Source organism: Cajanus cajan, chromosome 4, assembly GCF_000230855.2.
Source record: "Cajanus cajan strain Asha chromosome 4, NIPB_CcT2T_4, whole genome shotgun sequence".
Taxonomy (NCBI): Eukaryota; Viridiplantae; Streptophyta; class Magnoliopsida; order Fabales; family Fabaceae; genus Cajanus; species Cajanus cajan.
In genome coordinates, this window is record NC_138520.1 from 6,180,160 (window position 1) to 6,205,766 (window position 25,607).

Here is a 25,607-nt window from a genome sequence, read left to right on the forward strand (position 1 = left end):
ACCCACGGGCTATAGCCCACTTTGACAGCTCTACTAAAAAGTAGAGATAAAAAATAGTTACATATCATGAATTCATGGTATACCTTTTATAATAGGTATAGTTTTTTAATATTTAAGGAATATAATGATTCACTAAAAAGTAGAGATAAAAAGAAAGTTACATATTATGATATTCCCTTTATAATAGGTATAAAGTTGTAAAAAAATATTTAATTTTAAGAAATAAAAATAACTTATTTAATTAATTATTTTTCTCAACATAAAATTAATATTTATATTAAAAGTTTTTTGTTTAAATTTTTTTAGAAAAAACACATTGATATATTAAAACTTAAACTATAAAATGATGCTACTGTAATGAGAAATGACAATGATATTATTATTATTTTATTATTTCATAGTTTATCTTAAACTAATTTAATTTGATCGAGAGATTATTTCTAATACTAAATTTTTTAGTATTAATTAAAAAAATTTAAGAATTATAAATTTAGTTAATCTCACCATTAAATATTACTCGAGACCTGACTCTATCATCATTAATTAATGAAACTTTAATTAAAATATTTTTAAATATAATTGATACATAAAATATTTTAAATTACTTCTTATAAATTGACAAACACGTGAATTAATTTTAATCCGGTGTGAGCTTGTTGTCATTGTTGTGAATATTGAATTCTTCTTCATTATGCATGTAGAGTTATGGAAAATATGTAGGCGTTGGTCTTGCATGGAATAAATGTTTCAAGAAGTTTATTATATAGATCATTGAATTGGTTCCAAAGGAAGATAATTATGATTTATATATATAAAAAAGCACATTCCGTCCCATGACAAACAAAACAACAAAAACAGTGTTTAAGAGTACAGATCGCACGGTGGAATTCTTCAAGAGTCAAGACTCGGGCACCAGAGGTAGCAATTAGCAAAGCAAGAAGCAGAGAATGAAGGTATTGGTGACCGGTGCGTCCGGTTACCTCGGCGGAAGACTCTGCGACGCTCTGCTCCGCCGAGGCCATTCCGTGAGGGCCCTCGTTAGGTCCACCAGCGATATCTCCGCTCTTTCTTCGCACATCGAAATCTTCTACGGCGACGTCACCGACTACGCCTCTCTCCTCGCCGCATTCTCCTCCTGCTCCGTCGTCTTCCACCTCGCCGCCCTCGTCGAACCTTGGCTCCCCGACCCCTCCAAATTCTTCTCCGTAAGTCGCTGCAATTCCCCTCATCTATCGCCCTAACTCACTGTCTCACTTGCCAATCGTTTTTCTCTTTTCAATTAGGTTAACGTCGGGGGATTGAAAAACGTGTTGGCGGCGGTCAAGGAGACTCGCACGGTGGAGAAACTCGTCTATACGTCGTCGTTTTTCGCTCTAGGACCGACTGATGAAGGCATAGCGGATGAGAATCAGGTACAATTCCGATTTGTCTTTGTGTTTATTGTTTTTCTCAATTCCGATTGGAATTGCAATTGCAGGTTCATCATGAGAAGTTTTTCTGTACGGAGTATGAGAAATCGAAGGTAGCTGCCGATAAGATTGCGTTGCAAGCTGCGTCGGAGGGTGTGCCGATAGTGTTGCTGTATCCCGGAGTAATCTACGGGCCTGGTAAGGTTACTGCAGGAAACGTTGTTGCGCGAATGGTAATCGGAAATTGATTTAGATATATATGATTTCCATGACATTTAATTAAATTCAATTGATTATGTTTTGTGATTGATTTGAATTGGTAGATAGTGGAACGGTTTAGTGGTAGATTGCCTGGTTACATAGGGTATGGGAGTGACAAGTTTTCGTTCAGCCATGTGGAGGATGTGGTGGAGGGGCACATTGCAGCAATAGAGAAAGGAGAAGGTGGGAATAGGTATCTACTAACGGGGGAAAATGCGTCGTTCAATCATGTTTTTGATATGGCTGCTGTGATTACTAATACGAAGAGACCAGTGCTTAACATCCCTTTGTGGCTAATTGAAGCCTATGGCTGGCTCTTGGTTTTCTTCGCTAGAATCACTGGAAAGCTACCTCTCATCAGTCCACCGGTGAGCTCTCTTGTCTTATTCCATGCTGATCTAAAAAGGTCTATTGATGTTTAATAAAGCAAGACAGGTTCTGCTTTGAAAAATAAGTACTAAAAAGAAAAGGAAAACATTTTCTTACACCAGATAATCCCCAATTCCTTCTTGGTCTTATTTTATGGAGCAGACTGTACATGTTTTGAGACATCGGTGGGAGTATTCGTGCGACAAAGCTAAAAGGGAGCTGGATTATAGGCCCAGAAGCCTGAAAGAAGGTCTTGTGGAGGTACTTCTCTGGTTGAAGAACTCGGGCTTGATAACATACTCATGACAACATCATTTTCTGTTGTTTTTTGGTCGATACATTATTACTAGTACTTATCAAGGCTTCACCTAGAGCAATATCGATAATTTAAAGAAAGAAAAAGAAAACTGTAGTAGAATATAAATATGTTCTTTTTATGTACGGATTTGGTTTGATGGTCAAATTATAGTCAACCTTAATGAATCTGGTTAAATTTAGTTTAACTCAAATTTAAGATGTTTGATTACCAAATTAAAATTATTTTCAATTGAGGAAAATCATAGTAGAGTTGAAGTAATAAGATGTTATTTTTGCTTCATTCAATATTAGTTTTGATCGTTTAGTTGTTACATTCTTTTCTCTAATTTATCTTCATACTATCAATTTAAATACCTTTTTGTTTAATATTTATGCTAATTTAATATTTTTATTATTTATTTTGACTAATATTTTATTACAAGTGTTATGAGTTTTATTTCAAAAGTAAATTTTTTTTATTCACTACAAATATGAGAAAAAACAACTATCCCTCAACAGAAAACATATCAAGAGGAGAGATCACATCCTGATCCTGATCCTTTAGAGAAAAAATAATATCATCATATAAGTTATGAATCATTCTTAAGATATCACGAATATTCCATATCTCAGTGTCAAAAAGGTGATTGTTGGGCCATCTCCAGATCCACCAACAGGTTGTAGCAAATAGGAACCTGTTATGATTTGCCAGTTGAACCCAAATCCAAGAAACCGCAACTGAAGAGAGAAAGCTGGGGTGAGCTAGTGCCCCAAATGTGTCCAGACCTCCTTAGCATGAGGGCACTCTCTCAGACAAGGCAAGACATCATCCTAATCTTGCAAACAAGAAGGACAAAAGCAGCTGAGTTTGAAATATTTCTGTTTGGATTTGGAGGACGTCTAGGATTTATTCTAGGCGAGTCACCAAAGCCAGAGCATTCAAGAGTGTAATTTGTCCTCTTAGATTTAAGGTTCAAGATTTTATAGTTACTTATTCGTGGGTCTTATGGGTTTCGAAAATATTGAGATTTTCTAAAGTGATTTTAATACTGTAATCTTTGGTTATTAAATATAAGATTTTATTCTAGATATGACCTTCTATAACGGATTTATTCTGATATCCTTTAGGGAGGTAATTTGTATTAAGAAATCAGCCTACTCCTGATCCTTTGATATCCCTTATCGGCTTAGCCTTTAGCGTGTTCGGTCAAAGATCTCGACCAAAGCCTCTCGACAAGACCATCACAGAATTTATCCGGGATGATACACTTGTCCCCTAATCCTAAGCCTAGAAGGCGAAAGGACTTGAGTAATAGTTACGGTGCTTGACACCTCTCAGTAGAACCATCTTGAAATTTATCTAACTTGGTATACTTGTCCCCCAATCCTAAGCCTAAAAAGCAAAAGGGCTTGACTGACAGTTACGACGCTTGACACCTCTCAATAGAATTATCTTGAAATTTATCTGACTTGGTACGATTTCTTTTTAAAGAAGTATAGTTATTTGGAAGAGTCGTGAAGTATGAGCTAGAAAAGCAAGTGAATCTTTCCTGGAATACGTAGCTTCTAAAGATCATCCAGAGGCTCCTATCACAAAGATCAAAACCTTCTTGTAACTTACATATTTTCTTAAGCGTATATACCATAATAGGATATGCAATATTTTTTCCCATAAGTTTGATGACTAGAGTCTCAACCCACGACTCACAATTCTTTAAAATAATTCTCATCAACAATAATCTTAGGGAGTAGAAGATTCCCTTCTTCAAATTTCACCTTCAAAAGATTACAAGATAAAATATCTTTCTTCTTTTTTGAATGCAAGGGTGGTTTGCTTGTCAATTTGTCCCGAAAGGAGATGACATTTGGAATTGCTCCATCAGGAGGATCACGAGGGGGTCTACCTACATGAGAGGAAGAACTAGAGAAAACGAATCCCAAACAGGGAGACTACATTGGGTTTTCTTTCCAACAACAATTATCAACTTTATTTGTTATTCATTAATAAATCGAAGGAATATAAATTTCTTTAGTGCTTGAGCTTAAAAAAGGAACAGAGATATGTTTCTCATCATAGAAAGGACAAACAAATATCACAAAATGTGCAAAGTTTTAGATAAAATTATTTTTGATTGACACACGCAACAAATATCTCAAAAATGTGCAAAGTCTCGAATAATAAGTAACTTCCGTGATCAAATAAGAAATAACAATTTGATGAAATACATTTAATGTTTACATTTAATACACTAATAGACACCTTTCACTATAAAGAAGGATATGCAATGAACATGTGGAAGAACATATGTACAAGATTTTGATGATGTCAAAGCATTGTAGAAAACAAAAGGTCAAGATAAAGCAAGTTGATCAAGGAGAAAAATTTCAAGTAATAACTAGATAAGTTTTGACTACTTAGCTTAATATGTAAAATGAACTTTTAAAAGTATTGCAAATTTTACTTGGCCATTAAAATTAGAATTTCAAGAAAACCTAAACTTAATCTTTTTGAAATATAAGAATAAGTTGTTTGAAAAGAAAGCAAAAAGAGTGTTAAAAAAGATTTTACAAAAATATTTTTGACTGAAAATTAGAAGTTTCTTATAATCAAAAGTTTGTGTAACAAATATAAGAATATTTGTCTAGTAATCGATTACCAGCTTATGTAATCAATTACCAGAGCAAGGAAACTTCAAAGTTTGAATTTTGAATACCAAATGGGTTCTAGTAATCGATTACTAGTCATTGTAATCGATTACTAGAAGATGAAATTTCAAAATTTGAATTTAAATGATACAACGTTTCAAACATTTTGAACTTAAAACCGTTGTAATCGATTACCAAGTCTTGTAATTGATTATCAGAGTATCTTTTCTGAAAAATTATAAAGAGTTATAACTCTTCATGAAAAGACACAACCTAAAAAATAATTGTCTATAAATACCTATAATTTTTTAGTAAAAGGTTACGAACTTTATTGTGAAAAAGACATTTACAAAAACTTCTTGGCCAAATTCATTTGCATTATTCTAAGAGTTCATTAAGATATTTAAAGGTGTAATATCTACTCTTAAAAGAGAGTTCTTCTGTAATTCCAAATTGATCATTGGATCTGTAAAGTAGAAAAAGTTGTTCACCTTGTTGTTTTTGAATCTCAACACTAGGAAAGGGTATTCCAAGGTGTTGGAGAATTCAAGTCTTGTAAGTACTACAAGAATAGTGAAAATCTCAAGTTGGAGACTTGAGGACTTGATGTAAGCAAGTTTGGCCGAACCAGTATAAAATCAAGTTTGCAATTCTTCTTCCCTACACTTTTACTTGCTTGTTATTTAATTGTGGTTGAGTAATTTTTATATCATTACATACATTTTGCTTAAATAAATAAATTTTTAGAAGGCATCTTTAAAAATTGTAAAAGAGAAGAAAAATAAGAAAACTTAATTCACCCCCCTCTTAAGTTATATGAGACTTCTTGACTAACAGAACATCTTTATGAAATACTTATATAAAGAAACTTGAAGACTCAAAGGATAAAGAACAACAATGGCAAAAAAATTCATTTCATTTTTTCAATGTCTTTGTGCTCAAATTAGTTGTATCATGTCTTGAAAGTAAAATAAAACAATAAGTGATTTCCTATTTTTAACTTATTGTTATTGCTTGAAGCATGAAGAATGCTTGAAATGACAAGTCAAATAATACTTAGGTTGAGTCAAAAGTGATTTATGAGAATATTTGTATCTTTATGAAAGATATTGAAATTTGAACATTAACACAAAGTTAAAGTTAGAAAATTTGTTTTACTTTTAAGACATGATGCAATCAAATTAAGTACAAAACTTTTTATATAAAGAATGAATAAAATTTTTACAATGTTGTTTTTTTTTCTTTCCGAGTCTTCAAACTTCTTTATATAGATATTTTCATGAAGATAATCTTTACAAATTCTTGAACATCTCTCATAGAACTATTTTATTTATCTTTGTCTTTCTTGCTCGTAGATAAAAGTGTTTGTTGCTACATTAAATCCAAATATTAAATGTGTTTCATCAAAATTTCACTTTTTATCTGATTAAGGAGGGTTACTTATCACCTTTAAGGGGTGCTTTTAGGGTATAAGTTTTTAGTCTTTTTGGGAATCTTAGAGTGAGAATATTAGTTTCTCATGTTTGACATTTATTTAAAAAAAATCAAATAATTATTGTTTCCTAAGAATAATTTTTATCACACTTTCCCAACTAAACATTTTTATGAAGTGAGTTGAGAATATAATTTTTCCAATTAAGAGGGAAAGTTTTAATTATATAAATGATCATAATATCATTTTTTAAAAGAAAATATATAATTGAATTTTATCTTTTCAAAGTATTTCTCTTCTATTTCTCTTTCTCCCTCACTATCTTGCTCTCTCTTGCTTTTTTCTCTCATTTTCACTCTCATTCCCCTCCCCTTTTCTCTCTTTCACTTCCCCTCTTCCTTTCTCTTTTTCCCTTTTCCCTCCCTCTCTCTCACATTTCTATTTCTCTCTCTTTTTCGTGTATTTCATTATTTTTTAACCTTGTTAACTTTAATAATTAACCATATATATTAAATATGAATTTCTATCTTGCAAGAATGCATTTTTAAGAATTTTTCTCTGACGAAAGAATTTTTTAGAGATTTTTTTTAACTTCTTATCCAATTCATTTTTTTTCATAATTATTTATAAATTAAATTTTAATATATTTAAAATAAATTATTAATAAATAAAAATAACATTCTACCATAATATAAATTATTTATCATAAATATATAATATATAAAAAAAAATATCTATTTGTTAAAGTGTTTAATAGTATTTGTTAACACTTATTTATTTATTTTTAATGAAATGAAATAATATAGTTTGGTATACTTAATAAATTAACTTATTTATCTATATAATATAATAAAAATAATATATATATATATATATTATTAACAATATAATTAAATAAATAAATTTATAATATAAAAAATTAAGTTATCATTATTTTTGATATTTTTATTACACTTAAATATTTTAGGTTCTTTATCATACAAAATCTAAAAAATCAAAAATAAAACTCTAGAATGTACATCATTGTTTACTATTTTGACTCTAGAATGTACATCATTGTTCACTATTTTTCTTTATTTTCATATAAAAAATATTTTTATATATATTTTTTAATAAAGTTATATTCTTTTCATCATAGTCTGTATATGTTAGTGTATTTGTATCACAACTAAAAATTTGAAATTATGGTTTTAAAAAAGAGAATTTCTATATATTAAAAAAAAATGAAAAAGTTCCAAATTTTAAAATATTCATATTTTTTAATAAATTTATTATAAAATAATTATTTAATTTAATATTTTAATGTTTAAATTATTTTTTTAAAAATTCGGACTGTGTTTCGGAGAAACTTTTGGAAGATCTATAATTTTTTTAAAAAATAAATAGTATAACATTTTTCTATCAACGATTACTATTTTTTTCTTACCTTTTGTGATGTGTCAAATCATTCCATAGTCGGTCACAATTTATTTTGAATTCAAATTTTACCTTTTATTATGAGTTAAATTATTTTATTATTTTAAAATTAATATTTTTTTAGTGACCATTATAATTAACTAAGTAATCCAAGAAAGAAATTGAAGTAGTAAAAATGTGAAGATTTTAATTCGATCACTATTGCAATTATTTTTTTAAAAGAAAAATATAATACACCCTCTAAATTAAAAATATTTTTTAAAAAATAAATAAAATACTATTTATAACAAATACAATTAAAAACATTTTAATAGACATATTATATATTTTATGTAAATTATGAAAATTAAATGTATTTAATTATTTTTAATTCATATGAAATTGATTTTTTTATGCGATGGATTATATATCAAAAACATTTTATTGATCGACTCATGTGAAAAATTTATTTTTTGAGAATAAATTTATATTCTCATAATATTTTCTGTTTGATAATATGTATCTGTAAATTACTTTATACTAATATAAAAAAACAAATAAATGAATAAATAATAATAATAATTTGATATGATTAACCTTATAATTAATATTTTTTAATAAAAAAATATGTAACACAATCAAATTTTAACATAATACTATTAGAAATATTAATAAAAAATAATTAATACTTATATAAAACTTATTTTAAAATATAATTTTTCTTTTAATACGAAAATTATCCTTTACATAAAAGTTCCCCTTACACTAACAAAAAAAAGAGTGTAACATTTTAAATTATAGTGACAGGAATGAGGAAACTTAGCTAGAAATACAACTATTGGGGAAATGACACGGTGCATCGGGAAGTGGGAATACAACGGTCGACTACTGTAAATGCAATGCCATTTCAGTTCACAATTCATAAACCAAACCCAACCACAGCATTACGATATATACAAATAACATCGTAACGGTGCGGGTGTTGTGTTGTTCTGGAAAGAGAAAAATGGTGGCAGCGTACGAGGAGAGTCGGCGAAAGAGGTTGGAAGAGAACAGGAAGAGGATGGAAGCCCTCAATCTCCCTCTGCTCTCTCAAGCTCTTCACAAATCCTCTCCTTCCAAATCCTCCCCTGTATGTAACTATCTATTACATTATATTATATGTTACATTAAATATCATTTTATTTTTCATCTATATTATATGATCCATCACTCTTTGTTGTTTGCAGCTGAAGCAGCATGCTAAGAGTCGCACCATTGAGAAAGAGGTTGTTGTCGTCAGGAGGTCCAGCCGTGTGGCCAACTTGCCCTCACCCGTTTACAAAGAGGTGGTTATTGATCGTGTCACAATACCTAGAAGGTTGCTTCTCCATTAGCCTTAACTTTCATTTTACTTTATTCAAAAGAAATGACATATTTTTCCATTCGTTTTTGTAGAAGTCTTGGTAGAACTTACAGCAAGCACAGGGATTATGCCAATCGGGTGTATGCTTCAGATGAAGCCAGAGAAGAAGCATTGGAGAAAGCAGACAAGTTAATGTCCGATTTGGAATCTCAATATCCCACCTTTATAAAGACAATGCTCCAGTCCCACATCAGCGGGGGATTCTGGCTGGTAATATAAAACTATATCCACTTTTTTATTGCTTTTGAACCACGTTTCTTTCATTTTTGTAATTTCTGTCTATAAGATTAAGTTGTTTTTCATTAAATGGGTAGCTTCATTTCATTGGAGCTTAGCTTATGCCCTTTCGTTCAGGCGTCTCTTTGTACAAATAATACGTTGTCATTTTATATTATTATTATTTTTGTTTACATTTATTCAAATTATTGTGTTTGATAACCATGGTTTCATTCTTATTTATCAGTAATTTTCTGTTTTGAATTGTGTGTCAATTTGATGAATAAACTAAATATGTTTTTGACATTCCTAGCTCCTAAGAATGTATAGGATACCATAGAAGAAAGATAGAGAGTGATAGATCATAGATGTAATGGCTAATACTAGCAAAAAGGAAAAGAGGAAAAGGGGTGCAAACTATATAATATAAGTATAGGATGTTTGACAAGTCTAGAAATTTATTTATTTTCTACAATATTTGCTAAGAGGTGCAAACGTCAAATTTTTTCAATAATCATGATTCATGAAAATCAGGAATTTTGGTAATTATGATTCTTAAAAATCATTAATATCTAATTCTGGTAATCATTATTTCTAAGAATCATTAAAATTTATTTAGTTAGTCATAAATGTTTTTTTGGAATATTTTAAAATATTACATGAATCATGAATTTTCAAACATTAAATAAGTAAATAAAAGTAATGTAACATTTTTATTGTATTAAAACTTTATTTTTGCTTTGAGAAAGTTAGTTTTTCATCCCTTTATAAATCCATTTCTAGGAAACAATTGTTCTTAAAAATATTATTTTTTTAATAACAGATTCAACGCAAAAACTTAAGACTCTCAACGTTACATTTCTAAAAAAGAAAAAATTTATGTGTTTCAAACACTCCTAAAGATTACAATAAGAGTGGGCTTTTTAATTTTGTTCCTTCAAAAGTTATATTACAATATTTTCATAACATGTAATCTTGTGTGTAAACATAAATATATGAAGTGGGGAATCATGATAATTTTTTTTTTAAAAAAAAAATAGCACTTGTCTTCTCTGATGTCTCTTGACAAGTCTTCCTAAATGATGTTAACACCTCTAATTTTTAAAATACACTCACCCTTATGAGAGATAACATTAAGAAATAGGTATGCATGTTTTTATTAGAGGTGTGTTTGAATTGGAATCAAGGTGTACCCAAGGTTATCGGGCATTCACTCAATGAAGGAATAGTCTTCTCCATATCCTGCAATCCAATCACACTGAATTTGTTTGGATAGAAGTTTAGAAGACTTTTTTTTTATATTTTTTTTTATTGAAAATAAAAAGTTTTTTCTTGAATAAAAACTCTCAAAATTTCTTTTAAACTAAAGAGGCTTTAAATACATGAGGGAAGTAGGTGCAGTGTGAGTGTCACTTAAAAAGACTTCTGAGTGATTTCTCCTAAATTTTATAATTTGTTTAATCTTCACAAGTAAAGTATTGTTTAAAACACACAAGGATTGGGATATATGATTCCTAAAAAAAGTTGATGCCCTTATAACACAACCAAATTGGTTTAACTGTAAATGTATTGCCCAATACTGCAGAAGCGACTCAGTTAAATGCGTTTTGTTTCTAAGCGCAATTTAAAATGGGGTTAATCACTGTGCAATCGTTGACAACAGGGCCTTCCAGTCCATTTCTGCAAGAGCAATCTTCCAAAAGGGGACGAAGTGATGACATTGATTGATGAGGATGGGAACGAGTACCCAACAATATATTTGGCACGAAAAACAGGACTTAGTGGTGGATGGAAAGGTTTTGCGGTTGCTCATGACCTAGCTGATGGGGACGCTTTAATTTTTCAGTTAATTAAGCGCACTGCATTCAAGGTGATTAAATATTGATCATATTGGCTTATTCATGCCCTTGTGGTAAAACATTCATCATATTTTTGAATTATGTGAGTGGTATTCATGATTGTTAATAAGAAAAGAAAATTGTGATTTGACTAATAAATATAATCGAGTCCTTGACTATATTTTAGAACTTAAAAAAATGTGCTGCCATTTTATTTTCATGTGCTGTGGACTGTGGTTAGTGGTTACTACTTGTACTTGCTCCCTTTTGAGCTATCTCAATATTGCTACATTTATTTTTTTCATTTTGAATTCATGAATATGCTTCTCCTAGTGTCACAGGTGTACTGTATGAGTTCACTAATCTTGATACATACTGTGGTTGCCTAATATTTTCTTTCAGGTGTACATTATTAGAGCAAATAGTCCTGCAGAGGATAAAAAGCTTAAGTGAATTGCAGTTGGAGATAGAAGCCATTAAAATTAATCTAGGTATTATTTTCTTCATAAACATAATCAATCATGTTACATCCAGAGTAAATATAACCTTTAAATGAAGTGAAAATCAGGACACAGATACAACTTGGGTCTCTTCTGCTGATGTATGATCGTCAAATATAGGTTTGTTATCTGGGGCTTTTGGACATCAATAATGGTGATCTGATAAAAATTTAGGGATGAAAAATTAAGCAACAAGTTTGTAATGTTAGAAAGGATATGCACTTGGAGACCTATATAAATAACACAAACTAAGAAAATCAGGACACAGATACAACTTGGGTCTCTTCTGCTGATGTATGATCGTCAAATATAGGTTTGTTATCTGGGGCTTTTGGACATCAATAATGGTGATCTGATAAAAATTTAGGGATGAAAAATTAAGCAACAAGTTTGTAATGTTAGAAAGGATATGCACTTGGAGACCTATATAAATAACACAAACTAAGAAAAGGCCTACAAGTGTTAGAATAGTGGATTAAGCCTAACTCAACCCTACAAAACCAGCTTGTAAGGTGAGGGTTGCTTTTCACTTATATACTATTCAATTGCCTAATCTCTAGTCGATGTGGGACTTAGGTTTTTCCCAATAACAGGGGACGAATACAAACAATGACCCTTTCCTTTTTCAGGTTCAGGATGAGAATAGTCTGTTGCTCTATTGGCTTTTAAGATCATAGCCATGACCATTCATTGCGTGCTTTAAGTCAAGTTCCCATACATTTAACAAGAGATCTAGAATGGGTTAGTATTATATTGCAATTGTATATGTATTCGAGAAACTAATCACATTAGGTTCTGAAAAGATCATTGTCATTTGATAATTTAGAAAGGTAAAATGATGCCACTAAATGCACTGGGTGAGAGAACATGTCAAGGGGATACTTGAGATACTAATAGGAGTTTATTGCACCAGTGAAAGAGTTTTTCGTAATTAATTGTAATCAAATAGAGTTTCTTAGTGACTTCCAAGGGTAAGGGCTAGGTTAGGCACGCTAAATTCCAACTTCCCTGTCACATTTTGTCCGGTGGTTGCAATCAGTCATATATTGAAATTTTTGTATGTTGTATTAAAGATACATGCATGTGGGTCTTTGTGCGTGTCAAAGGGATAGTTGGTTCCATTTTTGTCTTCGATCAACGTTGTTCGTATTCGAGTCTTGAAGCAGTGGAAGTTTGTTTCTGTTTCAGTTTAAAATTAATTCAATGAATGCGTTATTCATTAATTCATTTAGTTTTGTATTGCAGGTTCTTGTGCAATGGAAGTTCCATCTTGGGTTCAATTTTTGGTCAAGTTTTAATACACTTGTAGTTTGGCTGACGTATGAAGTCTAATTCTGCTTTGGGGAACATGTTTATATCTGTATGTGAAGGGAACTCTTAAGTATCTATATCTAAAATGAATAGAATGATCCCATGACGAATTTTCTTGAATACGTAATTGTTATAGTGCTTGTTTTTTTGTGGTTGGGTGTGGTGAATGTGAATTTGTTGACTCTATCTAACAAATATAGCTGGCCTTGGCCAAAACTAAACCAGGGGCACAAAGGCAGAAATTAGTCTTGTCGCACATGTGCTGATGCGCAAACATGCCACCATCATTTGTTTCTTTGTTTAATCTAACTTAATCTTCGGCTTCTTTATTTTTTAATGTTTATTTAATTTTTTTTTTTATTTTCACTCTACTTTTTAAAATTATAACTACAATCACAAATTCTTTTTTTTTTTTTTTTTCATTGTTGAGTATTTGATGCTATATATATAAGAAAGGAAGCAAACTTAACGCGTGTGTATGATGAGGAAGAGGAAGTTATTAGAGGCTTTTTTTAGTAAGAGAAATATAAGGAAGGTGATGCATTATTGATTTAGAAGTAGCGCATGTGGCGGAGGTGCAGTGAATAGCTGTGGTGGACTACGCGTATTTGAAGTCTGATGTATACATATATTTATATCTATTTGATGGGAACACTTGGTTGGAAAGGTGATGTGGGGTGTTTACAGCTGGCAAAAGCATGTACTACAAGAACAAGTCTTTCTGGCTTTCTAATTTACAACTTAATTAGCATCTCACTATGAGGCTCAGCCTCACTCACTCAGCCATCACTATCAGCCATCAAAAGTTGGCTCTCATTTTTATATTCATTTTTCTAAGTGGCTGATTAGATTATGCATCATAATTCACTCCTTTCACGCCGACCTCACGCTTACAAGTCACATACGCCAGCATAATGCTGTGTTATGTTGATATTGTTAACTGGATTGGGATACTGTAACATTAATTCTTGAAACTAAGAAAATTTTAAATAAAAATATGAAAGTATGATATGTTAATTAATATTCACTTTCATGAGCCAAATTAATTATTTACTCTACGTGATAATAAAAAAACCCTATCCTAAACAATAAAACAAACGAAGAAAGGATCCATTAGCTTCGATTGTCTGTTCCTTTCGGCGATGGTGTGGACGCGCCAATAGCAGTGCGGCACGGCACCCGTTTTGTTACTATGACAAGCGCCGATGATTGCGGGGGTTCTCGTTCTCGGCATTAAAGGTTTAGGTTCAACCTTGGACTTTTTTTCGTCTCTTTCTTAGTTCAAGGTGAAACAGTTATTCATTTTTTATTAAAAAAAATCATGATTTTTTAAATCAATAATTGTTTTCTAAGATATACTGAATAAAAAATAATTCTTTAACTTATAAAAATAAAATTTAGTTACAATTCTTAAAATGTGATTAAAATTATTTTCTGTTTCGAAATATCTAAAAAGTCTCGCTTTGTTTAAGAGTCGAGACTAATAATAACTTATAAATATTCTCCTTACTTAATCGATCAAAGTCCTTTTTAAAAAATATAATCGTAATAATCCAATGAACATTAAAACAGATAATATGTATAAATATATATTAAAAGTTGGAAAAATTATATCATAAAAACCTAACTCTAATTAAAAAATAACACCAATCACATTTAAGGAATTATAACTGAATTTTGTTCCACTAAAAAACCTAATAAAAAAAATGTTGTCACTTTTACCATAATATTTTAACAAAAATGTTACTTTTAACGAGATAAATAAAATATGTAATTTGAATTCTTAGCATTTACAGAAATATTCATATGAGAAATTATTATATTTATATTATGAGTTAGAGACACTTTAGTTGCTTGATTTTAATTGATCTATATGGTTCGAGAAAATGCAAATACTTTGAGAAGAGGACGTACTTTGGAGGAGAAATCCATTAATAATTAATATATACTGCAAAATATATATTTTCCCTTAAATCAAGTGACCATCGAAACAATAGTTTTAGACATTTGCCAGCCAAAATATATTTTGGAAGATCTTCTGTTTGTATTGGCTATCTCCAATGGCAATTAGGTGGAAAAAGCAAGAAGAGAAAGAGTACGTTAAGCAATTTGTGTGAGATGATAAGACAACACAAATTCTAATCGCGTGGATAAGGAAATTCCCAAAAAGAAAATGTAGGGCCTTCTGATTGCGAACGAATTTGGATATACCGATGTTACAAATGTAGATATAGACTAGACTTCACTAAAGTTTCTCAAGCACTGTTGCCTTTTGAGGTAAGTGAAACTACTGTTTATAGTCTGTTCCACAAATTCAACTGCGTTCTATGTGGTGCAGGAAAATACCAGGAATTTAGCTGTTCCACCGTCAGTAATTATTTCAAATTAAGAAAATCTCAATAAATTTTAATAATTCATAATTTATTATATATATTCATTAATAAATTTAGTATAGATATATAATAAATTTTACTTTAACCAATTGCAATTGCATCGATTATTCGTATGAGAATTACCGCGCATACAAAATAATTTCCTCCCATAAATTATATATGTCATAATGGTACGAGCATGATTTATTGTTTCCTTCCATGTTTGATAAATAATATTATTTATAAAAATATATTTGAAATTAAAAAGTAAAATAAATTGAGTACAGGTGGGTAATTGACAGAGCGGCGCAAGAGTGATTACAGCGTTGACAATGAGGAGGGTGGGTGGCGCCGAGCCGAGGAAATGAAACGAAGCGTTTTGGGCATGTCATATCATTCACCGTCTTTGGGGGAAAGAAAGAAAAAGAAACGGTCCATTCATTTCATTTGTTTGTTTGTTTGTTTGTTTTATGTTTTGTGTTTTAAGCTTTATTGTCTTGTGTTGTATTGTATACATCAACAAAGCCAGTTTTGCAGAACCCCGGGATCCGCGTTTTTCGACCACTCCATCTCACCCATTCTGTTAATCCAACGTTGTTTTCCGACCATGAACTGCATTGCCATCTTGTTATAACAAATGCCGAATTGGCATCAACACAATTGATTAATGTCTGTGATTGTGTCGTATTTTAGGATTTTGTTGTGACCCACGACACAATCACATGGAGGATTAAAGCAGAAGGAACGCATTGGTGTTTCGTATTCGAGTTTCGAGGAAATTAAGGTTTATCATCGCCAACCATCAATGTCTGCTCGGAGTGGACACCAAACGGTTCCCCTTTCGGTGCTGCTGAAGCGCGAGTTGGCCAACGAGAAATTTGAGAAGCCGGAGGTGGTGGTTGTGCACGGCCAAGCTAGCGAGAATAAGAAAGGCGAGGATTTCACGCTGTTGAAGACGGAATGCCAAAGAGTCGTCGGAGATGGGGTTTCTACGTATTCTGTTTTTGGAGTATGTTGTGTTATGTTTCTTTCTCATGCCATCACATTTTCTTTTAGTTGAGATTTAATGGATTGTAACTCATCAGCGTGTTTTTATGTGATTATGGTGCATCACAAGTCAATGTGTGTGTGTGAGTGACGAGTACAATGCATTCACCTTACTGACTGTCTACTTCTTCTTGAGTTACTTAGTATTTAAAGCCAAATGTATTTTAATTTTGCTTATAGTTGATGCTTTGATCTACTTGGCTGATTTAGACTGTCAAAAAAGTTTTTGCAAGGAAAATAATTTATATGCAGTTCATTATGTACTTTTAGGATGTTCTCCGATCAGAATTGGAGTTTTACATTGTTAACATGATAAAGGTTTGCATTGAAGATCAACATATGTTACTTAGTTGATTAGTGAACACCACAAAAAACATATCTAAATTTTGTCCACTAACTAATTGCATAGAATGTTTGTATCAACACAGAAGACCATATTCTTGATAGTTAGCTTTTGTTTGTATGCACGTGAAAGCAACTTATCTGTGTTTTCTTTCTTATTCACTTGTATTAGTTGAAGACAAGAATATATTAGCATTTTCTCAATGAATGCTTATGTTATAGCAACATATACTATTCTTTCTTTTCTTGGTTTTGGCTTTTTTGTACACCTTTTATGTTGTTGCATTTGCATTCTCTGATGTAGAAGTTTTACAGCTATTCGATGGACATAATGGATCTGCTGCTGCTATTTATGCCAAGGAGAATCTTCTAAGCAATGTTTTAAGTGCGATTCCTTCTGATCTTAACAGAGATGAGTGGATAGAAGCATTGCCTAGGGCTTTGGTTGCGGGCTTTGTAAAAACTGATAAAGATTTTCAACAGAAAGGTATAACGAGTTACTTCCTTGTTGTGTTTGTTCTTGCCTCTATTAATTATTTGGCTATGAGGCAAATTCATGTATTCCAGTTGGAATCTTCATAGTGATAATGTAATATTACCAGATAGTATTGCTATATCACCTATGTGACCTCCTACTTAAATAAAATGTTTCCTTCTCAGAAAAAAAATAGTAAGTATATTTGATGTCTTGGAAATATAAAAAGTATTCAATACGTTTTCATCTAGTATGTATGGGGGGTTAATGGGAAAATTTTTCTAGGAAGATTAAGAATTATTCTTTACAAAAATAACTTGTCAATATTCCCATTTCTCAAAGTCCAAAAATTAAAGAATAACAGGTTAAAAACAAAGAAAGCAGGTAGAATGCATGCTGAGCATGTTGACAATATCGGGAAACCTTGTTAATATTTTTCTAACCTCTGTTAGTTCATTGCTACTAGCCTAGGTCCTTTTGAGCTGTTTAATGGACCCTGTCAAGAGAAATTGAAAATGTACTAAATTTTCTGCAGCTTAAGCTTAGAATTGTCTAATGCATACTGAGAACAGTTTAATATCGTTTAGCTGTTTGGACCTTTGAGTCAATGCAACTATATATATATATATATATATATATAGTTGCTGGAGAACATGCATTTTCTAATAAAAATGATCAAAAGCTTTTGTAACTGAGCTGTCATTGATAGGTCTTGTACTTCTGAAGTTTTTGTTATATTTTTCTTGTATGTTGGTTTATATATTATTATATTTTTTTGTACAGCAAAAACATCAGGAACAACTGTAACCTTTATGATTATAGAAGGATGGGTTGTAACAGTTGCATCAGTTGGTGATTCCCGTTGCATACTTGAGTCTTCCGAAGGTGGAATTTATTACTTGTCAGCAGACCATAGACTAGAAAGCAATGAAGAGGAGTAAGTTGTTACTGGAAAGTTTTGTATGAACAACTGCTTGGAATTGCTCCGTTAAATTGCAGCAGTCTCATCCTTTCTTTTCCTTTCATCAGGAGGGTCCGCATCACTTCTAGTGGGGGTGAGGTTGGTCGTCTAAATACAGGTGGAGGCACAGAGGTATTTTTCCTTTTAATTGTGATCTCTTTTTGAATTCAGATTGCACTGGTTTCCTGAGAAGCTTCAATAATCCCGCCTCCTCTCCCCCTCCCTTCCTACGGCAAGAAAAAAGGCCATCATCACTGCTAAAATCAAAGCAGTGGGTGGAAGTGCTTCTCAAATGAATCTGATGCCTCTACCAATAGCAGTACTACTCTTTTGCACATGATGCATGGCCAGTTAAACTAGATAAGAAGAGATTAAGAAATACTCTAGGTCAATTACCATGTAGAGTTGAGACTTGAGAGGCAAGATAATTGATGCTAGCTATAGGATCGTGTCTTGTCTTAACAGTACTCATCACATATGTTGTTAGATTTTTATAATATTTTTGGAAAACTGTTTACATTTTCAGTGTTATACCGGGCATATGTGATGATATTTAGACTACCTTCCTTCGCCATATACTAAGATTCTCTTTGGAAGAAACTTGCATTTGAGTTGTATTATGCCTGACCAGATTAATGATATTTATAGGTTGGTCCTTTGAGATGTTGGCCTGGTGGCTTGTGTCTTTCACGATCAATTGGTGATATGGATGTTGGTGAATTTATAGTTCCTGTACCATACGTAAAGCAAGTAAAGGTCAGTCAAAGTTTTCTGTGATTTATGTTTATTAGTTGTTTTTCTTATGTTTCCCTTCTTAATTTTACTTGTGTGTATATAATTTCTCATTTACTTAAGTTTAGTTCATCATTTTCTATCTCTGCTTCACAGGCAGAAGTAGTCTTCATAGCATGATTTTCTATCCATTAATACAGAGGACTTGAATTTTCGTTTTTTCTTTTGAGATCATCTATTGGCTTTTAATAGTCGAAATGAATTTTTCTTGCTACAATGCTGTAAATCCTTTTGTATTTTGTCTTCCCTTAAAAGTGCTTAATTCCTATGTTGTCCTCTCGTGTCTGTTTTTTTGCAGCTTTCCACTGCTGGAGGCAGGGTTATTATCAGCAGTGATGGTGTCTGGGATGCTCTAACTGCAGAAATGGCCCTTGATTGTTGTCGTGGCATGTCAGCAGATGCAGCAGCATCACATATTGTGAAAGTATGAACGTCTTTTACATAATTTTTGAATGCTCTGGTTTCACCTTGTAACTTGTGTCATTTTGTGGCATGACCTGCTTCTATTTTTAGTTTATTACCATTTATTCCTGTCTCTTCTCTTTCTTCAGGAAGCCGTGCAAGCAAAGGGACTTAGAGATGACACAACATGCATTGTTATTGATATATTAGCCCAGGAGAAGCCACCTACTTCTGTGCCAACACAAAAGAAACAGGTAAAAGGAAGGCTTAAGTCCATTTTTCGCAAAAAGTCCTCTGAATCATCTGATATTGACAAACAATACCTGGAGCCAGATGTGTTACAAGAACTATACGAGGAAGGGTCTGCTATGCTTTCAGAGAGGTTAGGTTTCTTACTAGTGTTGTGAATGTTAGCATCTTTCTCTCTAGTTATCTCTCTTGACATGGAAACATATTTGTCTGTGATGCAGGTTAGAAACAAAATATCCACTTTGCAACATGTTCAAGTTGTTTAACTGTGCTGTGTGTCAGATAGAGATAAGACCTGGGGAGGGTATTTCCATACACGAGGGTGCACAAAATCCAGGAAGATCGCGACCCTGGGATGGACCTTTCCTTTGCTCAAGTTGCCAGGAGAAGAAAGAAGCCATGGAAGGGAAGCGAACATCAGGTTTCTGATAACGCTTCCACGTTTCTATATCCATTGATGCCTTAAGGTTATGCATGTCCATAATTGAATTGTCCTCCAACCTTTTGCTTTCAGATAGACTTAGCAGTGGAAGTGACTAATGAATTATCATGTACATTTGCATTTTGAGACACAAAGAACCTTCATATAACGGGGAAGGTAAAACTTCCAAGCAACAATGACTCCCTTTGTCCCTTAGATTACCACGGAGGCTTCTCAGAATACGGATGTATTTTGGAAATCCACATGGAAATCAATATGGAGTTTCTGTGTTGTTCAATGTATGAGTCAGGAGACTAACAAACAATTGCAGCATGTTAGAAGAATACTGACTTGGAAAAGAGGAATATGAAGTATGAACCAACCAAGAGTGTGAAAGGTTGTGTTCGAAGTGGGAATGCACAGCAGGACGTCGGAGGTGATTCATTCTTGCTTTTTTAATTCCTTTGTTCTCCCTGGATCTGTTCATTTGTATATATGTCTTCAGAATCACGAAATCGAGCTTTAAGGAAACTGGTCTTTGTTGTTGTATTGTGCTATACAGGGAGGTCTTTTAGTTGTTTTTTAGTTTTTTTTTTTTTTTGGTGGGGGGTTCTAATACAAGGAAGGGAGTTTATTTAGACGTCATAGACCAGTTCCACTGTATAATAGACGTGCTTTAAGGCTTCTGAATTAGCATTAAATTTCGATAATTTCTTTCACAATACCAATATTAACTTTTCGTAATAGAAATGTTTGGAAAGCCCCACCTTCACAATCCTTTATTTCTCATGACCTGTTTTATCTCACCAATCCGGCTCGATTTTAAGAGATTTTAAAAGGTTCGAGTTATATTTTGGATAGTCTCTATTAAGTCTAATGCTATATTTTCTTTTACAAAGTACATTTTTTTAAAGCAATTAGATACTACTAATTAATAGTACAATATCTTCAGTTAATAAATGATAATTTTACTCTGATGTTATAATATTAATAATACAATTTCTTGAGTTAATAAATAATTTTATCTAATACTTTTCTCATCTCTCTTTATGTATCCGTAATTCCGTTTACAACCTTTTAAAAGAAGTGATTTAATCAGAAATGAAAGATTCTATATATTAGACATTACATATGCTTTTGTGAGTTTATATAATGGTGACTGTGATATTGAGTAAGTTGACAAACTATATTTTTTCGGGGTAAAGGCTTATATATTTATTAAAGTGATTCTTATACACTGTTTGGGTATATAACACAATTAAGTGATAAGAAGAAAATTGAGAAAATAAAATAAAAATGTAATAGGTGATGTGAAAAAGGAGAGAGAGAAATAGGTAAAAAAAGAAGCGGAGGTGTTGTATAATATGAACATGATTGTTGTATGAATAGCATGCTGTTTCTTTGTAACGGAGTTAGAACTCAATAAGCAAAATCAATTTTCATAAGGGGAACCAAATAATTAGTGTGATCTTTGTTTATGATTCTTTTGTTGGGATGGAGTGCGTGATATGGGTAAAGATAATTCAGTAGTCATTTCAACTGCTAAATCTAATTGAAAGCAAACTAGCAAAGGGGTGGTTATATGCAACCAACTCCGTAGACTAATGTAGTTAGTCTGCTGTCTACGTTAATACAGACTCAATTATTTTAGGTTAAAACCCTATTTTGGTCCCTTATAATTTTTTTTTGTTTCAATTTAGTCCCTCATGAATTTTTGGTCTCAATTTGGTCCCAAACTAATTAATTGGTTTCAATTTAGTCCTATATTAATTAATTGGTTTCAATGTGGGACTTTCCGTCTAAATTGCTTTAACGGTGTTAACTTTTGGCCACGTGGACGCCACGTAGATGCATACGTGGCATCCACGTGGATGAGAATTTTTTTGAAAACACCTGGACCCAGAACGGCCCATTCTGAAACCGGAACGGGCCGTTCTGGATGCACTTTTGGTGTGTTAATTTTGCATCCGGAACGGCCGTTCCAAGTGCAAAATTAACACACCCAAAATGCACCAGAACGGCCCGTTCCGGTTTAAGAACAGGCCGTTACGGTTTTATTTTATTTTTTTATATATAAAATATTAATAATTTTATAAAATATATATTATTAATTATATTTTAATTATGTTATTATATCCAATAAAATAAATATATTAATATTTTTTTATATTTTATTTTATTATGTTTATCTTATTAATTTTTATCATTTTATTCCTTTAATGTTAAATAAGTTGTAAAAAATTATAAAGTGATATTCCTTTTATCTTATTAATTATTATATTTTTTAATAAAATTAATTAAGAATATTGGTTTAATTGCATTTTTTATCCCTCAAGTATTACAATTGTACAGTTTTGTGATCTTATATATTTATATTTTTGTAAAAGTATATTAATATATATTAAGTTATATTTATCAAATTATTAGTTTATTTATAAAAAGGGTAAAAATATTATTGATATTAATTTATCAGTAATATTAAAATACTAATAATATATAAATTTTATTTATTTAGTAATAGTAAATATATATCATCTGATACATTAAAAAAAAATATACGTTAATTTAAATAAACAAACAATTATATAGTTTTAAAACATTATATATATATATATATTAAAATTTTAAAATTATTAAATTTTTAATGAGAAAGACTAAAATTCCACAATTATGATATTTGAGAGATTAAAATTGTGAGACTAAAATTACACAATTATAATCTTTTAAGGACTGAAATTACTCAATTAAAACCTTAGAGATCAAAATTGCATAATTATAATATCAAAAATACAATTAAGTAAAGAATATTTTATTCACAGTTCTGGAACGGGCCGTTCTGAAACCAGAACGGCACGTTCTGATTTCAGAACGGACCATTTCGAAAGCAGAACGGCCCGTTCTGATTTCAGAACGTCCCGTTCTGCTTCACTGGTGGTGTTTTAATTTTGCAACCAGAACGGCCCGTTCCGGTTTCAGAACGGGCCGTTCCGGGTCCAGGTGTCTTAAAAAGAATTTTCTCATCCACGTGGGTGCCACGTATGCATCTACGTGGCATCCACGTGGCTAAAAATTAACTTCGTTTAAATAATTTGGACGGAAGTCCCACATTGAAACGAATTAATTAATATGGGACTAAATTGAAACCAATTAATTAATTTGGGACCAATTTGAGACAAAAAATTAATGAAAGACTAAATTGAAACAAAAAAAGATTATAAAGGACCAAAATAGGGTTTTAACCATTATTTTAAATATCTATAGAAAAATTCTAAATCTTCCTAATTGTATTCCAAAAATTCTTCCGAAATCATAAAAAAATATTTTAAATTATAAAATATTAAATTAAATAATTATTTTATAATAAATTTATTAAAAAGTATAAATATTTTAAACATTAGGAAACGTGTTTCGAATTTTTCGGTCGGAGGATGTAGTAATCCTCATATGTCTAAGAATAGCCAAGTTTCTACCAACCTGCGAAGTTTGGAAATTTTGCAGGCTTAGTCTGCGAATCTTGTGGGTGGCTCATTTATCAATAAATTATTTTTATGTATTTATATTAATTTTTATATTATATATGTATTTGTATTAATTTTTATGTATCTTTTCTCTCATATTTTTGTAGAGTAAAAAAAAAAAGAAAATAAATCTTATTGATTTTTTTAGTATTTGTAAAAAAGTAGCTATAATTAGGTTTGTATACTTGTGAGCTTTACGGGTTGCACTCAAATTAGAAAAATTAGTTCGTTTATTTGTAAAATAGACTTATTTAACCTGTTAAAAATGAAAATTTTATGAACCAGATTTTAAATGGGTTTGACCAGTCTATTTATCTATTTAACATCTATAAAAAGTATTATTTTTAAAAAAAATATATAAGCATAAAGGGTAATATAATTTAATAAGAAAGATAAACAAAATTGATAAGTATTCCCTGTGTTATTTATTATAACCTTGATTTTTCTTATAAGTAAAACAAATTGATTTTTAACTTAGTCACTTGATCTAATGGTTATAAGGTCTAATATAGGATGCAAGGAGGTCGATCTAGTATTCTTAGATTCAAATCTTATCTGGGTTAGAATAATGTTTGACCAACAAAAGTTACACCATGTGAGGTAGATTAATCACTAATTGTCAACTTAAAAAAATTATACCTCATTTGCATTAGATTTTACTAGTTTCATAATATTTTTCCTAAATTATCCTTGTTATAAATGCAAAAAACAAAGTAGAGCTATTGAAAAGTCATGCATTAGAGGAGTGATATTTTAGAAAATATATCATTAGATGAAACAAAACTAGTTGAATGAAATTTGTTTATATTTAAGAACAAAACATTTGTGTGTGTGTGTGTTTGTGTTTTTTTTTTGTTTTTTTTTTATTTTTACATACAATAGAGAACAAAGATAGTATTAATGAGTGTTTTAAGAGGTGTTAAGGCGAGTCAACCTAATTCACTTAGATTGACTCTTCACGGTAGAGGTGTCAAATAGGTCAAGTTGACCTGACCTAACCTGACTTATATGAGCTAAATGTTATTTTAAGTTAGACTAACTTGACCCATATTTTTTTGAGCTACCATTTTTTGGCCAAAACTGGTGTATGTCAGGCCATCGAGACAAATTAGGCTATTTAAATTTTCTTTTTTACAAAAAAAAATTATAACATGATTAATTAATACTATATATTGTTATGAAACACTTAATAGCTTTACATATTTACAATTTTTCACAACCATTCATTTGCATTATCCAACCCATCAACTAGACCAATCTTTTTATAATAATTTCATATATCAAAGGTGTATTAAGCTTACTTTTTTTTTAGTCTTTTGAATATCCTGGTCTTAGTTATTGACAACCCTACTCTTGCTTTTATCATCAATAGTAATAGTAATAATAGAAGGATTAGTTACAACGATAGACTTTCTCTTTATGTTAGGCGGAATTTTTATTGTATTTAAATCATTCTTTATACTATCAAAAGTATCAACATTCCTAACTCTAATATTCAAAATTAAAAAAGTTTACTCATTTAATTTACAATTCCCACAATGAATTATAAAGCAACAACAAGCCAACATAATTCTTAGTTCAATTCACAACATCAAGTCAAAATTTAGTTCACAATTCTAAATTCACATAACACAAGCCTTGAAAAAAATAAAATAACATACTTGGCATTTGATGAGAGTTAGAACAAGGGATAACACCAACATCAAGAAATAAAGCAACAAATGATAATCGAAATGAGATAGAAAAAATGTCATAATAAAAAAGATTTATTAGCTAAGTAAATATATTTGAATAGTTGAGTTGAAAAAATCATATCATATAGAAGAAAAAAAGGTTTCATACAAAATGAAGTGGTACCTTGTGAATTTGTAGTATGAGGGGTGACGATGGTAGTTATCGTCATTCCATGAGCATAAGCGCGAGTGTGTGACTACATTTTCATCTCCTTC

General features: G+C 31.1%; 3 protein-coding genes across 11 annotated transcripts; all 3 read left to right on the plus strand.

Moving 5' to 3' along the window:
• Window positions 1-795: 795 nt before the first annotated feature.
• FLDH (NAD(P)-binding Rossmann-fold superfamily protein) lies at window positions 796-2,542 on the plus strand. 2 transcript variants are annotated; one of them, XM_020362878.3, is made up of 5 exons: window positions 796-1,205; window positions 1,284-1,412; window positions 1,478-1,642; window positions 1,733-2,038; window positions 2,162-2,542. In XM_020362878.3, the coding sequence occupies exons 1-5, from the start codon at window positions 948-950 to the stop codon at window positions 2,249-2,251; spliced, it is 948 nt and encodes a 315-aa protein (XP_020218467.1). In that variant the 5' UTR covers window positions 796-947; the 3' UTR covers window positions 2,252-2,542. The 2 variants fall into 2 exon arrangements, with proteins under 2 accessions (XP_020218467.1, XP_029128051.1); XM_029272218.2 differs by having other exon boundaries at window positions 807-1,205; window positions 2,202-2,542.
• A 6,120-nt stretch (window positions 2,543-8,662) lies between these two features.
• Window positions 8,663-13,199, plus strand: LOC109802561 (AP2/B3-like transcriptional factor family protein). 5 transcript variants are annotated; one of them, XR_002240109.3, is made up of 7 exons: window positions 8,668-8,941; window positions 9,039-9,169; window positions 9,247-9,424; window positions 11,094-11,300; window positions 11,671-11,759; window positions 12,398-12,509; window positions 13,014-13,199. XR_002240109.3 is itself a non-coding variant. In XM_083074000.1 (6 exons), exons 1-5 carry the CDS (start codon window positions 8,816-8,818, stop codon window positions 11,719-11,721), a joined length of 690 nt encoding a protein of 229 aa, XP_082930126.1. In that variant the 5' UTR covers window positions 8,665-8,815; the 3' UTR covers window positions 11,722-11,759; window positions 13,014-13,199. The 5 variants fall into 5 exon arrangements, 4 of the variants coding, with proteins under 4 accessions (XP_082930124.1, XP_082930126.1, XP_020219555.1 ...); XM_083074000.1 differs by lacking the exon at window positions 12,398-12,509 and having other exon boundaries at window positions 8,665-8,941; window positions 9,250-9,424; XM_020363967.3 differs by lacking the exon at window positions 12,398-12,509 and having other exon boundaries at window positions 8,669-8,941.
• Window positions 13,200-15,106: 1,907 nt separating this feature from the next.
• LOC109802558 (putative protein phosphatase 2C 12) lies at window positions 15,107-20,862 on the plus strand. 4 transcript variants are annotated; one of them, XM_083074002.1, is made up of 11 exons: window positions 15,119-15,356; window positions 15,739-16,044; window positions 16,145-16,460; window positions 17,156-17,327; window positions 18,099-18,252; window positions 18,345-18,408; window positions 18,925-19,032; window positions 19,367-19,492; window positions 19,620-19,852; window positions 19,941-20,140; window positions 20,234-20,862. In XM_083074002.1, the coding sequence occupies exons 3-11, from the start codon at window positions 16,257-16,259 to the stop codon at window positions 20,257-20,259; spliced, it is 1,287 nt and encodes a 428-aa protein (XP_082930128.1). In that variant the 5' UTR covers window positions 15,119-15,356; window positions 15,739-16,044; window positions 16,145-16,256; the 3' UTR covers window positions 20,260-20,862. The 4 variants fall into 4 exon arrangements, with proteins under 4 accessions (XP_082930131.1, XP_082930128.1, XP_082930129.1 ...); XM_083074003.1 differs by having other exon boundaries at window positions 15,739-15,883; XM_083074005.1 differs by lacking the exon at window positions 20,234-20,862 and having other exon boundaries at window positions 15,107-15,356; window positions 15,739-16,460; window positions 19,620-19,724; window positions 19,804-19,852; window positions 19,941-20,080.
• Window positions 20,863-25,607: the final 4,745 nt, after the last annotated feature.